Genomic DNA, 11,435 nt, shown 5'->3' on the forward strand with positions numbered 1-11,435 from the left:
GATATGAAATAATTAATATAGACATTGCTTTCTTGATTTATCAACAATTTCCCCTTTTGAGTAATTGCAATATTATATCGCTCTCTTATTGCACTTTGCTCCAGATATTTGGATACCTTAAAATGTAACAAACATTAATTGGATTAATGATTATCTTAAAATCAGATATCAATTAGTAGATATCATTTGGAACAATTCGGTAGTTATACAGTTTAAGCACATTGACGAAAGACGCATACTTTCCGATGTTTACTACACTTTTTAAAAACACGATGATTTCTTGTAGGGCTTTGTTTTTTCTTTCAAGTATTTTGGTCATCCTTAATTCAAGAGTAGTCAGTCAGGATGTTAATCAAATTATCCTTGAAGATGGACAGTTTAAGAATATACTTGTAGCGATCCACGAAGGAGTTGAAGAAGACCCTACCATTATCGATAATATCAAGGTTTGTATAATGCATCCAGTTCCAGCGTTGGCGGTAGATAATGTTTGAGCTGCTTTAATTCCATTGCTGAAATGTATGTAACTATATATCTCTTTCCTATACCAGCTACTTTTTCAAATATATATTCTTTTGGTTGAAAACTTTGTTATGATTACTAGTAAGCTTTTCGACTGATTTTATATCATTTTATTCTACTATATGGTTCAGTCAAGTTGGTCCTTATTTTTAAATCTGTAAAAAATGAAATATTGTATGATTCAAACAATTAAAAAAAACAAAGGAAATATTGAGTGAGGGACATCATCGACTGTCTCATTTGCATGTCACTGAGTTGTGCATATAATTGTTTCGTGAAAAATAAGCAAAACTTTAAAATGTCATAACTTTCTTATTTTGCATCCAATTTTGATTAATTTTCAGCGTTATGCTAATTTGATTTTTCTGTATTTATTCAAATAAAAATTATTTCTGGGGTGGACTTGACCTTTAAAATATCACAATGACACACCTCAGTTTGTCACAAATTATTTGTGTCATGTCATATAAAAAATGTGTCATCGGACACAAAAGACAAACAAAATATTTAATTGACTCGCATTTTTTTGGTAATTTGACTCGCATTAATCATTAGGAGGGTTACTTGGGGCCAACTTATAACTCACACGTGTCACTTGACCTGAAATATTCTTCTAATAGTTGTTGATATCAACACTAACTTTATTTAAATGGTAAGATTGTTTATTTTCGCATGTTAAATCAAATCAGATGTAATGAGAAGATTTCACCATAGCATCACTTGTGTGTAATATGCGAAGTGAATCTGATATATTTCAGAATTACGATTTTTTTTTCTTCTTTTGTTAAAAACAACTCCTAAAATTTGGTAAAGACGGGAGAGACATGTAAATAGCTTTCTGAAAGGAAAAAAAATAAGTCTATAGGCCCACAATAACCGATAGAAGTCATTTTTTCTTACCATAGTTAATTAATGATTTTAATTATTCAATATTTCTGTAAAATATAGACTTGCTTAAAATTTCACTCTGATATTGGTCTAAATATATCAATTACCTGGAATTATATCGGTGTATGTCAAACACGCCTATGATGATTAAACCTTGATATTTTGCATAATGATTAATTTTTTTGTAAATGGAAAAATAAAGAATTAAAATTAATGTCCAAAAAATAAAAACGTTAAGTAAATAAGCATTACAAACACAAAAAGTGAGAAAACTTCTATCGTATCTGTATACTTTTTTTGGTTACAGAATATGTTTAAAAGTGGCTCGCCTGTTCTCTTCAGTGCAACCGAGTTCAGAGTTTTTTGGAAGGAAATACTCATCCTAGTCCCACGGTCTTGGACCAGAGAACAGTCTTACGAGATAGCCCAGTCCCAGTCTTACAATAGGGCCAATGTTCGGATCCACTTTGGTGACGAGTCTACTGATCCCAAGGTTGTGAACCACTTGAGTTGCGGAAAGGAAGGGCATAATCTGGCAATGACAACGGGATATGTACAGAGTACCAGTAAACATGGCACATGCCACAGTAAGTCTTGAATGCGAGCGAATGGAGCGAGAGAGTGGTCGAAAATTAGATGGTTCGTCGAACCACATCTTTATACACCTGCCTTAAATCAGTTAAGAATAACCCAAATGTGTTTCACATTCTCTTGGAGAGTTCTTGTTTAAGAACAGAGGAATTTTCAAACCGGGTTTATTTTAATTTTATCAAGAGACCGATACGAGAGAGTGGGATTTTTTAAAGGCTTACTGGATCACATAGATTGCTGCATATACTGTAGCATATGCTGCATATACTGTAGAGCGCTTAGAGACTTCTGACAAAGTAAGTATTAAGCGCTATATAACCAAGTATAATTGTAATTATAGATTTTTCTTTTAGGAATACCGAAATTCTATGACAATGATTATGAAAGCTCCTCAGAAAATAACCTCCTGTGTCTCTTGTGTCAATTTGATCATGTATAAGTTATAAGCTGCAATAACAAACAAAAATATGTATATCTATTTATGCCTATTTAAAATTATCTGTTGCATGTAAAATAGCAGTTTATCCTCTTAAAAAGTGCACACAACTTCTTCCTGCTTACTCGTATCAGGCTCCCGACGTGCCACGGTGTCGTTTATTATCTTTCCTCCTCAGAAATGGATATAGTCCGTAATTGGGCCAGACTGAGATGGAGTTTGATGCCTGAGCACTATACTGGTGATGATTCGTCTGAGCCAACTTACTTTCATAATGGTACATGCGAAGGGACAAGATGCTCTCGAGAGATCTCTGGTAAATTCGTTGACCGACATACACAGCATCCATGTCAGAAGGATCCTAACGGCAGATGCGACAAGGACTGCATCTTTCAGGATGCCAGTTGTACAGATGGTTCATGTTCATCGCTACTTTTTGGTTCACATTGTAAAGAAACGGTAAGGAAGTTGTCGTATTATGTTCTTTGGGGGAAAAGAAAGAAAAAATATCATTAAAAATATCATTATATCATGTATATTGTGTGAAAGAAAGGAAAAAAAAGAACAAACCAACAAAAAGTATGATAAAAATATTTTACGAAGCGTCCTGAAATATTTACTTAAATATACATCATTCATATTGCATTTAATTTAAATATAGGCCTACTAATGTCCCCAACGAAGACGTGAGTTTTACTCCGAAAATTCGGATAATACTTGGAAATAAACTTTTGTTGGAACTGAATGCATTACCTCGCAAAGATGTACTATTTGTCTATTTTCTATCTCTCTCTTTAAAAATCTACCCAGTGTAAAATACATATGTTATATACTGATAAATTATTCTCTCTTTTTTCATTCCCTCTATTCTTTTTCTCTGACAGATAATAAAATTCTGCAACAAAAAGGATCACAACCTTAAAGCCCCCAACCTTCAGAACAAAAAATGTGGAAAAAGTGCATGGGAGGTGTTGTACGACAGTGAAGATTTTAAATACGAGAAAAATCCGCCCATGCCCCCCGGCACCAATACTGAACCATCCTTCAGGATTCTCCAGCCTCCTAGCACGAGACGAGTTGTACTGGTTTTTGATATAAGTGGAAGCATGAATGTAAGCATGGTATCAAAATTTCATCAACAAAATATAATGTTCATGATTTAGGCAATCCCAAAGGTTATTTTGCTTTTTACTGCGAGAAAAGTCAATTGAATAGTAAAACGGCTTTCTTTTAAATGTCATAAAGTGACAGAAATAATACACCCACTATAATCATACTGGGTTCACCATTCTTTACGTGTATGAGCTTCTTGTAAAGTAGGATTGAAATAATAATTTCGTAAAATTGTTGATTTCCTTTGCAGTCAGTGTTCTTGCTGAAAATAGAATGAGCATTGTTACATGTATTTTGTCCACTTCAGTCTGAAAACCGTTTCAACAAGCTGATACAGGCAGCAACGATCTTTATCATGGACCTTGTACCAGCTGGAAGTGAAGTAGGCCTGGTTTCGTTTCATTCTTACGTTGAATCACATGCAAATCTTCGGGAGATAAGAGACGATGATGGTTCAAGAGAAGACCTGGTGACACTTCTTCCTTCTTCTACTGGCGGGTCCACCTGCATTGGTTGTGGGATAATTAAAGCCATTGACATGCTCGTAAGTAAGCCATACGTTTTCAGTCTCAATATCATGATTGAAACATTCATTCAGATTTATTGATTCAAAATAATATCTTCCTTTAAAAAATATATTTATATCAACATAAATTCTCCAGAATCATTTGTCATAGAACAATATATATACATATTTATTCACAGAAGAAGGCGCTTTTCCCCCAAAACATAGCTTGTGGCGGGATACACAAGCGACATGCTGTTACAGCGCCCAACATACATTCTTGTCAGATCATTTTGGCTGAGCATATAGGTGTATCGATTGCTGAAATATATTAAATTGGAAGTTAATCCTAACAAAAAGATGGCTTTTAAAATAGTAGACAATAATATTACAAGATATTGGTGAAGGTTTGTGGAAAATCGATTAAAGAATAAGAAAGAAATTAGAATTTTGAGTTTTTGATGTCAGGGTAAACTCTCCATACATAATACACTGGGCAAAGTCAGAGATGGAACTATTGTATTTTTTTTCCTGTATATATTGTTTTAATACTACTAGTACCACATACAACTACTGCCATAGGAATACTACCACCTAATAATGATAACGATATGCAACTTATATAGAACTCAATAATACCACCCAGCTATTAAATTAATTCAACTATTGCTGCCTTGGAGCATAGAGCTATTGCAGATAGCTCCATGCTTGAAGCGTCTATTTCAATCTTCTGCCACGATGTTCATGATGATATAAAGTCGTAAGGAACATGTGATAGCAACAGTATTTGGACATGTTGGTCTTTGAAAAGGACATTATTTTCCGATTAATATTTGAAAAGAGAAGTTAATACGTATGTGACATTCATTTCGTTTATTTACCTTAATTTTCCAACATTTACCTTTTTTGTACATTTTTATATTCAGATTAAAGCAAGAAAACTTATTTCTAATTTTATGTACAAACATTATAATCAAGGTTATTAACCCTAAAAAGACTGGGCTATTTCGACGCCTAAGAAGACTGGGGGGTGGGGGGGCTGATTCACCCCCCCCCCTTATGATCTCGGCCGTCGATCGCGCGATCGCGACGAAAATTGGCACGCGCGTTACCCATGGCATACCCCATGGGATACAAAACTATAATATCAAGTTCTGCGAAAAATCTTATTGCTCATTAATTATGCTAATTTATGCGTAAAATCATAAGATTGCTCTAATTAATAAAATAATGCCCCTAAAATTCTAATTTTTGTTTCACATACTCAAGATAGGCATCTGATCAAATTTATTTTTCAAGAATTTCAACATCACATTTATTTTCTTATGTATTCTATTGTTTTCTAAATTTCTTATGTATTTCTTTGTTTTTCGACTTTTTTATTGTTTTTGCAATGGAAATTGTCAGGGACTTTATTTTGGCCATAAGAAAGATGAAGTTCATTGATTTTAAGCAGGAAAAGGAAAAATAATGATACATTTATGAATTTTGGCTAAAAACACCATTTGCATTGGATTTGTACACAAATTCACGTTTTTTGAGTAATTTTGGGTCTACATGCACTTACGAAATGTTGAATATTTTCGAAACCGCGTACCCGGGGGTCATAATTTTGGTCTCAAAAGTTGCGCGAGACTTGAAAGTAAAAAGTCAGCGAGTGATGCGGTCAAAAGAATTTGCGCGGCGGATTTATTGCGAAAAATGTTGAGGGGGATTCAGCCCCCCCTACATCTTAGGGCAATACCCCTTTCATAATCCCAATTATGCGGATAATATCCGCATAATTTGGTCGTAAAATCGGAGCGGGACCAGAGTTATCCGCATTATTTCGATGCTGCAATTATCCGCATAATAGCGGCATCGAGACCAGATTTTGACTTTATGAATGCATTTCCAAAGCAAGGCGGATAGTTGCCATGGTCACAAGGTCACCCTTTTCCAACACAACGCCATCGAAGGGGGTGTGTGCAGTTGCCATGAGAATTATCCGCCTTTTTCAGGTCAGGCGCTCGTAAAAAAATGCGGATTATTTTCGGAGTTTGTGAATGCAATTTTTATTGAATTATCCGCAAGGCAGTTAATTGGAGGATGGGTTTGTGAAAGGGGTATTAAATTGAAGCCACGATCGGAAACTAGTAATCGTATTCTTTCAACAATTTAGAACATCGGAGGAGGCTCATTTGGCAACTATATTTTCTTACTGAGTGACGGGGAAGAGAACGTTCATCCATACATTGATGATATCCTCCAAGATATCAAAGCGGCTGGTGTAGTGATTGATACCCTTGCCATTACTCAGCAAGCTGATGATCAGATGGAACATTTAGCTCTTAACATTACTGGTGGACAGTCATTCTTCTGTCATGATCTCAGAAGCAGCGCATGTGTGAACGAGGCCCTACTGTGGACGATCGTTGGAAGACCTCATCTAAACATCGCCCAAACGCCAAACATGGTAGGTGAAGCCAATTGTGATAGTAGATTAAATTATATTATCCCTATTTTTAAAATTGATGAGCATTATCACAGAAGATCTGATATCGAAACGATACCTCACAAAGCACTTTAGTTTAATTTACCAAGAACCAGAACATACAGTGTAGCTTCAGAAGCTTCAATTACGCCGCAGCTCTAATTGCTGATGCACTGTTAAACAACTCTCTCAAGATGCTCCTATTTTGAATTCACTGGCTTCCCATCAAGGTTGCGATAACCTTTAAGAATTTGTTCCTCGGTTTTCGATGCATTCATAAATTAGCACACCAATGCAATCCCCTTGTTATCAATTATAACCTATCAGAAATGTATCGACGCTCGTCAATAACTGGTTCCCTTGTAATTACAAAAGTTTCGAAAGCTTGAGGAAAGATCCTTACCTCGTGCATGCCCCATTTCGTGGAATAGCATGCACAATACACGTATGTACTTAGATATGAAAAAAATGTTAGGTATTTTCATTATTGATTCCTGGGCACTCTACAGTGCGTATCAAAAAAAAGTTTACACTTAGAAAAAATCATGTAAAATTATACATTTGTAATATCCTGAATATTTGTCTACATTTTAAGATTGGTATACAGATCCATTTAAGCAAATGACGATATAACTGTCGAAAAATATTTCCGCTTGAGTGAGCACCACTGACTTTTGAAAAGTTAGTGAAAAAATGTTTTGCGCAGAACTTTGAAATAGTTATGCGAATAAAAGTAGACCTTAATCATGAGGAACTCGTGGAATTTAGCTAGTAAAATGATTTGAAGATATCTTTTAACCTTTTTTAACTTGTTTCCTTGCCCCAAACACTCCGAAGAGTGCATGGCGCTCAACCCCACTCCCCCACACACTGAGGCCATCGTGACGACATTTGCTTTACACTTAGCTGCTGTAATTTACATGAAATGGCTTACATGTAGGCTTGATTTTCATTTTGTTAATCATTGTCAAGCTTGGGGAAAGTGTGGAGAAACAAGTATTAATTGAAAAATATAGTGTAAACGCAATTTAAATGATAAAAACGTAATAAAAAAATGCTGGAGATGTCTGATATAAACTTTTGCTCAGATTCAGTTATGTCCTCAGATCCAGCTGGCACAAAAATAGGTAAAGGTTGTGCTCACTAAGTGTTGAAATTTTAATGTGGGTGGCAAAATTGTTACAAAATGCTTGAATGCATCCGTTTTATTTCAATTGACTAAAAAAGCAAGGGAAATGTATAAGAAATGTTTCGCAGGATAAGTTTGATATCGCCCTTTCCCCTTGACACAGCGTGAAAACGAGAATTTCTGCGAGCTTTACAAATATGGACAGAGCTCACATTAAGCCCCTTTCACAATTGACGTACGACCCGCGTACGACCTGTTTACGACCGCCTGCAACAGTTTTTTCTTGTCGTTGCACGATCGATCTCGTGGTGTCTTGCGAGCACTCGCAGTCGTTGTAGACGATCGCCTAATCCTAAGTGGTCGGAGGTGGTCGTGACTGGTCGCATCTGAACTTTGAACATGTTCAAAATCCAAACGCGATCAAATACGACTGATTCACTCGCATCAGGTCGTACCATCGGTCGGGCGATCATCGTGTGTGTGTTGTTCAAAGTTGTACGACATGGTGCGAGAGGTGGCACAACTAAGTATAGTCGCATTTAGTCGACTGGAGGTCGTACATCACTTGCACATGTCCTAGAGACCTATAGAGACCAGTCTTGCGACTGGATGCGATTATATAAGACTGTTGCAAGACCGATCGAAATTACGGTTTACAACATTGCACTACCGTTGGATTCGCATGTATGCGACCGTTCAGCCCCTTTCACAATTGACGTCCGACCAGTTTACGACCGCCTGCAACAGCTTTTTTCCTGTTGTTGTACGATAGATCTCGTGTTGTCTTGCGAGTACTGGCAGTCGTTGTAGACGGTCGCACGAACTCGAGGTGGTCGTTACTGGTCACAATTGAACTTTGAACATGTTCAAAATCCGAACGCGATCAAATACGATCGATTCACTCGCATCAGGCCGTACCCGGGGTCGTACCATCGGTCGGGCGATCATCGTGCGAGTGTTGTTCAACGTTGTACGACTTGGTGCGAGAGGTGGCACGACTAAGTAGTCGGATTTACTCGACTGGAGGTCGCACAACACTTGCACATGTGTTAGCGACCTAAAAGTACCGAGACCTCTCTTGCGACTGGGTGCGATAATATATGGGCCATAAGACTGTTGCAAGACCGATCGCAACGGCTTACAACATTGCACTACCGTTTCATTTGCATTTATGCGACCGTTCCACTCGCAATCCCTCGTGCAACACTCGCATGTGATCGCACGAGCACAATAAGAGCACATGCGACTTACTCGTGCAACGGGGTTTACTAGTTGTTTTTGTTGTACGACAGCTGTTGCAACTGTGAAAGCCTCTGTGCGATCTTATGAGATGACTAGCGATTGATGCCTGTTGCAGCCTGTCGCACGATCAAAAGGTCGCAAATGGTCGTACGTCAATTGTGAAAGGGGCTTAAGTGTAACATTCTGTCAAAACCATTACTTTCAGTGGATAGATGAGACCCAAACCCAAGATTATATGTGAAAAAAATACCCCCATGTTGTATATTTTTTTAATTCCCAGGGCGTTTCCAAAGTGTAAACTTTTTTTTGATACGCACTAGCTGTAACGAGCGTATTTGGATATTCATTTAGTCACAAAGGCCCATATTCTGAAGTCGGGTTTAACTTAAACTCAGGTTTAAAGTTGTGGTCTAAGTATGGACAGCCAATTGTTACATAATCAGTAACAGTAGAGATATTATACTTCAGCTCATTCGGCTCTCAAATCATTCATAATTGTGTAGGAAGTATAGATAGATGATTGTCTTCACCATCAATGAATCAGGAAAGAGCACAGTAAACATAAGAAACATACAACTTAATACAAATTATGCTACTTATGGCTTTCCATACTTAAACCACAACTTTAAACCTGAGTTTAAGTTAAACCCGACTTCAGAATACGGGCCATTGTGATTGCTATCATAATGATTATTTTCATATGTATTATTTTTTTCTGATGTATTTACTTGTAATTTCTGCTCTGGTATAGTAGAGAAATTGTGCTATAGATATTATATAAATGCTTTGATCTTTTGGATACCATTTTGTACACTTACGTTCATATATCAAGAGCTTGAAGATATTTTTAAATGACATGAATGACATTGTATAATAATTATGAAATACTAAATTAGGTCAAGATTGGAGATGTCGAGGTACCAAGCCAACACAATTCTCCAATAACGACAGTGTTTATCGATGCAGAGGAAGGCAACGACACTATGGTGGCTGTAACATGGCTTGATTTTTTGGATATGAAAGTTATACTTGAAGGACCAAACGGCGAACTTATCGACCGCTTACATTCTTCGTACACCGTTGATCATACTGCAGGAATAATCACAATCCGAATACCTTTAGCCTCGGTAAGATCAGAACCTGCAAAATTAATTTAATAGTCGAAAAATTACTTTAGAATTAAACAAATAATTTTGAAAATAAGAAACAGGCCGATTTCTGAAGTTGATTGGCAAGGCGTAGTAGAGTAGCCAGCTGGGGTACATCAAAGAACACTAATCGGCCTATTCACCTTTTCATCGCCTATTTGAGATTGATGAAATTCCACCTGACATTTAGTTTATAGACTTTCTCTCGATAAGCTTTAGATTGAGTTCACAAAACTCATTTCAATATCATACAGATACCTGCTTAGGCGTAGGTCTGATCGAAGAATCATCTTCACTTTTTGAAGTTTAGATTGCTTTAAGAATGTTGTCGTCTTTGGTATATCCAAAAGTGCTTATGGATTTCTTGAATGTTATGCTTTTGATTTGTAGCCTGGTAACTGGAATATACAAATGATCCATCAACAAGTGCACAATGAAATTGTCGGATTGACTGTAACCACGAAACCAAGACAGAAAGACGCAGAGAGAGTGGACGCTCATGTCGTCTTAAGCACAAGGGTTTGTAAACCAATTATAACCTGATTAATTCATAACTGCCATTCAGTTTTGACGTATGATAGGAAAAAACTGATATGAAAACAAACGTTTAAGGAAAGCCTGTTGGAAATGAAATCGATTTTTTTACCTTGGAGAACCAACTTGATAATGTCCAAACGAAAAAAAGATACTCAAAGAGAGACTTATGAAGCTGCCTTCACTTAAATTGTAGAATGATTTCAGGGGTTCTTATATATCTTCATCTAGCAATAACCACAGTCCGTTTTCTTTTTAATTTGTCACAATTCTGTTAGAATGGTACTCGGTCTTATAATTCTACTTCCATACCCACCATTTTATTACAAAAAATTGTGAGTGCAATGAAACTTTTGATTGTCCTATCAAACATTTGTTACTTTTTGTTTCTTAATTGATTGCCACTGTTTTTAACACGTTCTTTACTGGCGTTTCTTATTTTTTTTCATCTTGATGTGTATAGAGTATAAATTTCATGAAGGATCCTAAGCTTGGAATATATGCAATCGTTCGAAAGGGACACAGTGTCGTTAAGGGAGCCGATGTTGAAGCTGTCGTTGAAAATTCGATTGGTTCTATCACGACAACGATCGCCCTAAAGGATCACGGAACAGGTAAATGAAAATTCTTGTAATTAATGAATCAGATAAATTATTAGACAGGAAATAAATGGATACTAGAATTCTTACAAACAAAAAATAATCAACAAAAAATAATTGAAATAACAGTAGGACAAAAAGTAAAAAAAATCCTGATTTCCATTTTCGAAATTTTGTACTCCGAAAATAAATTACTGCCCCTAATTGTGATTGATATTAAAAATACTGTCGATAGTAGAACCATCAATTGTCGGC

The 11,435-nt window shown here is 36.4% G+C and overlaps 1 protein-coding gene and 1 long non-coding RNA gene across 2 annotated transcripts; both read left to right on the top strand.

The window, feature by feature from the left end:
- The first annotated feature begins 220 nt into the window (after positions 1 to 220).
- On the top strand, positions 221 to 2,802 carry LOC121415428 (calcium-activated chloride channel regulator 4A-like). The gene is made up of 4 exons (XM_041608632.1): positions 221 to 446; positions 1,718 to 1,997; positions 2,616 to 2,753; positions 2,795 to 2,802. Exons 1-4 carry the CDS (start codon positions 246 to 248, stop codon positions 2,800 to 2,802), a joined length of 627 nt encoding a protein of 208 aa, XP_041464566.1. The 5' UTR covers positions 221 to 245.
- A 25-nt stretch (positions 2,803 to 2,827) lies between these two features.
- On the top strand, positions 2,828 to 4,056 carry LOC121415009. Its single transcript, XR_005969940.1, has 3 exons — positions 2,828 to 2,896; positions 3,322 to 3,549; positions 3,858 to 4,056. It is a non-coding gene; the product is annotated as an uncharacterized LOC121415009 (long non-coding RNA).
- The last annotated feature ends 7,379 nt before the right edge of the window (positions 4,057 to 11,435 follow it).

The sequence above is a fragment of the Lytechinus variegatus genome, chromosome 5, assembly GCF_018143015.1.
Source record: "Lytechinus variegatus isolate NC3 chromosome 5, Lvar_3.0, whole genome shotgun sequence".
NCBI classification, from domain to species: domain Eukaryota; kingdom Metazoa; phylum Echinodermata; class Echinoidea; order Temnopleuroida; family Toxopneustidae; genus Lytechinus; species Lytechinus variegatus.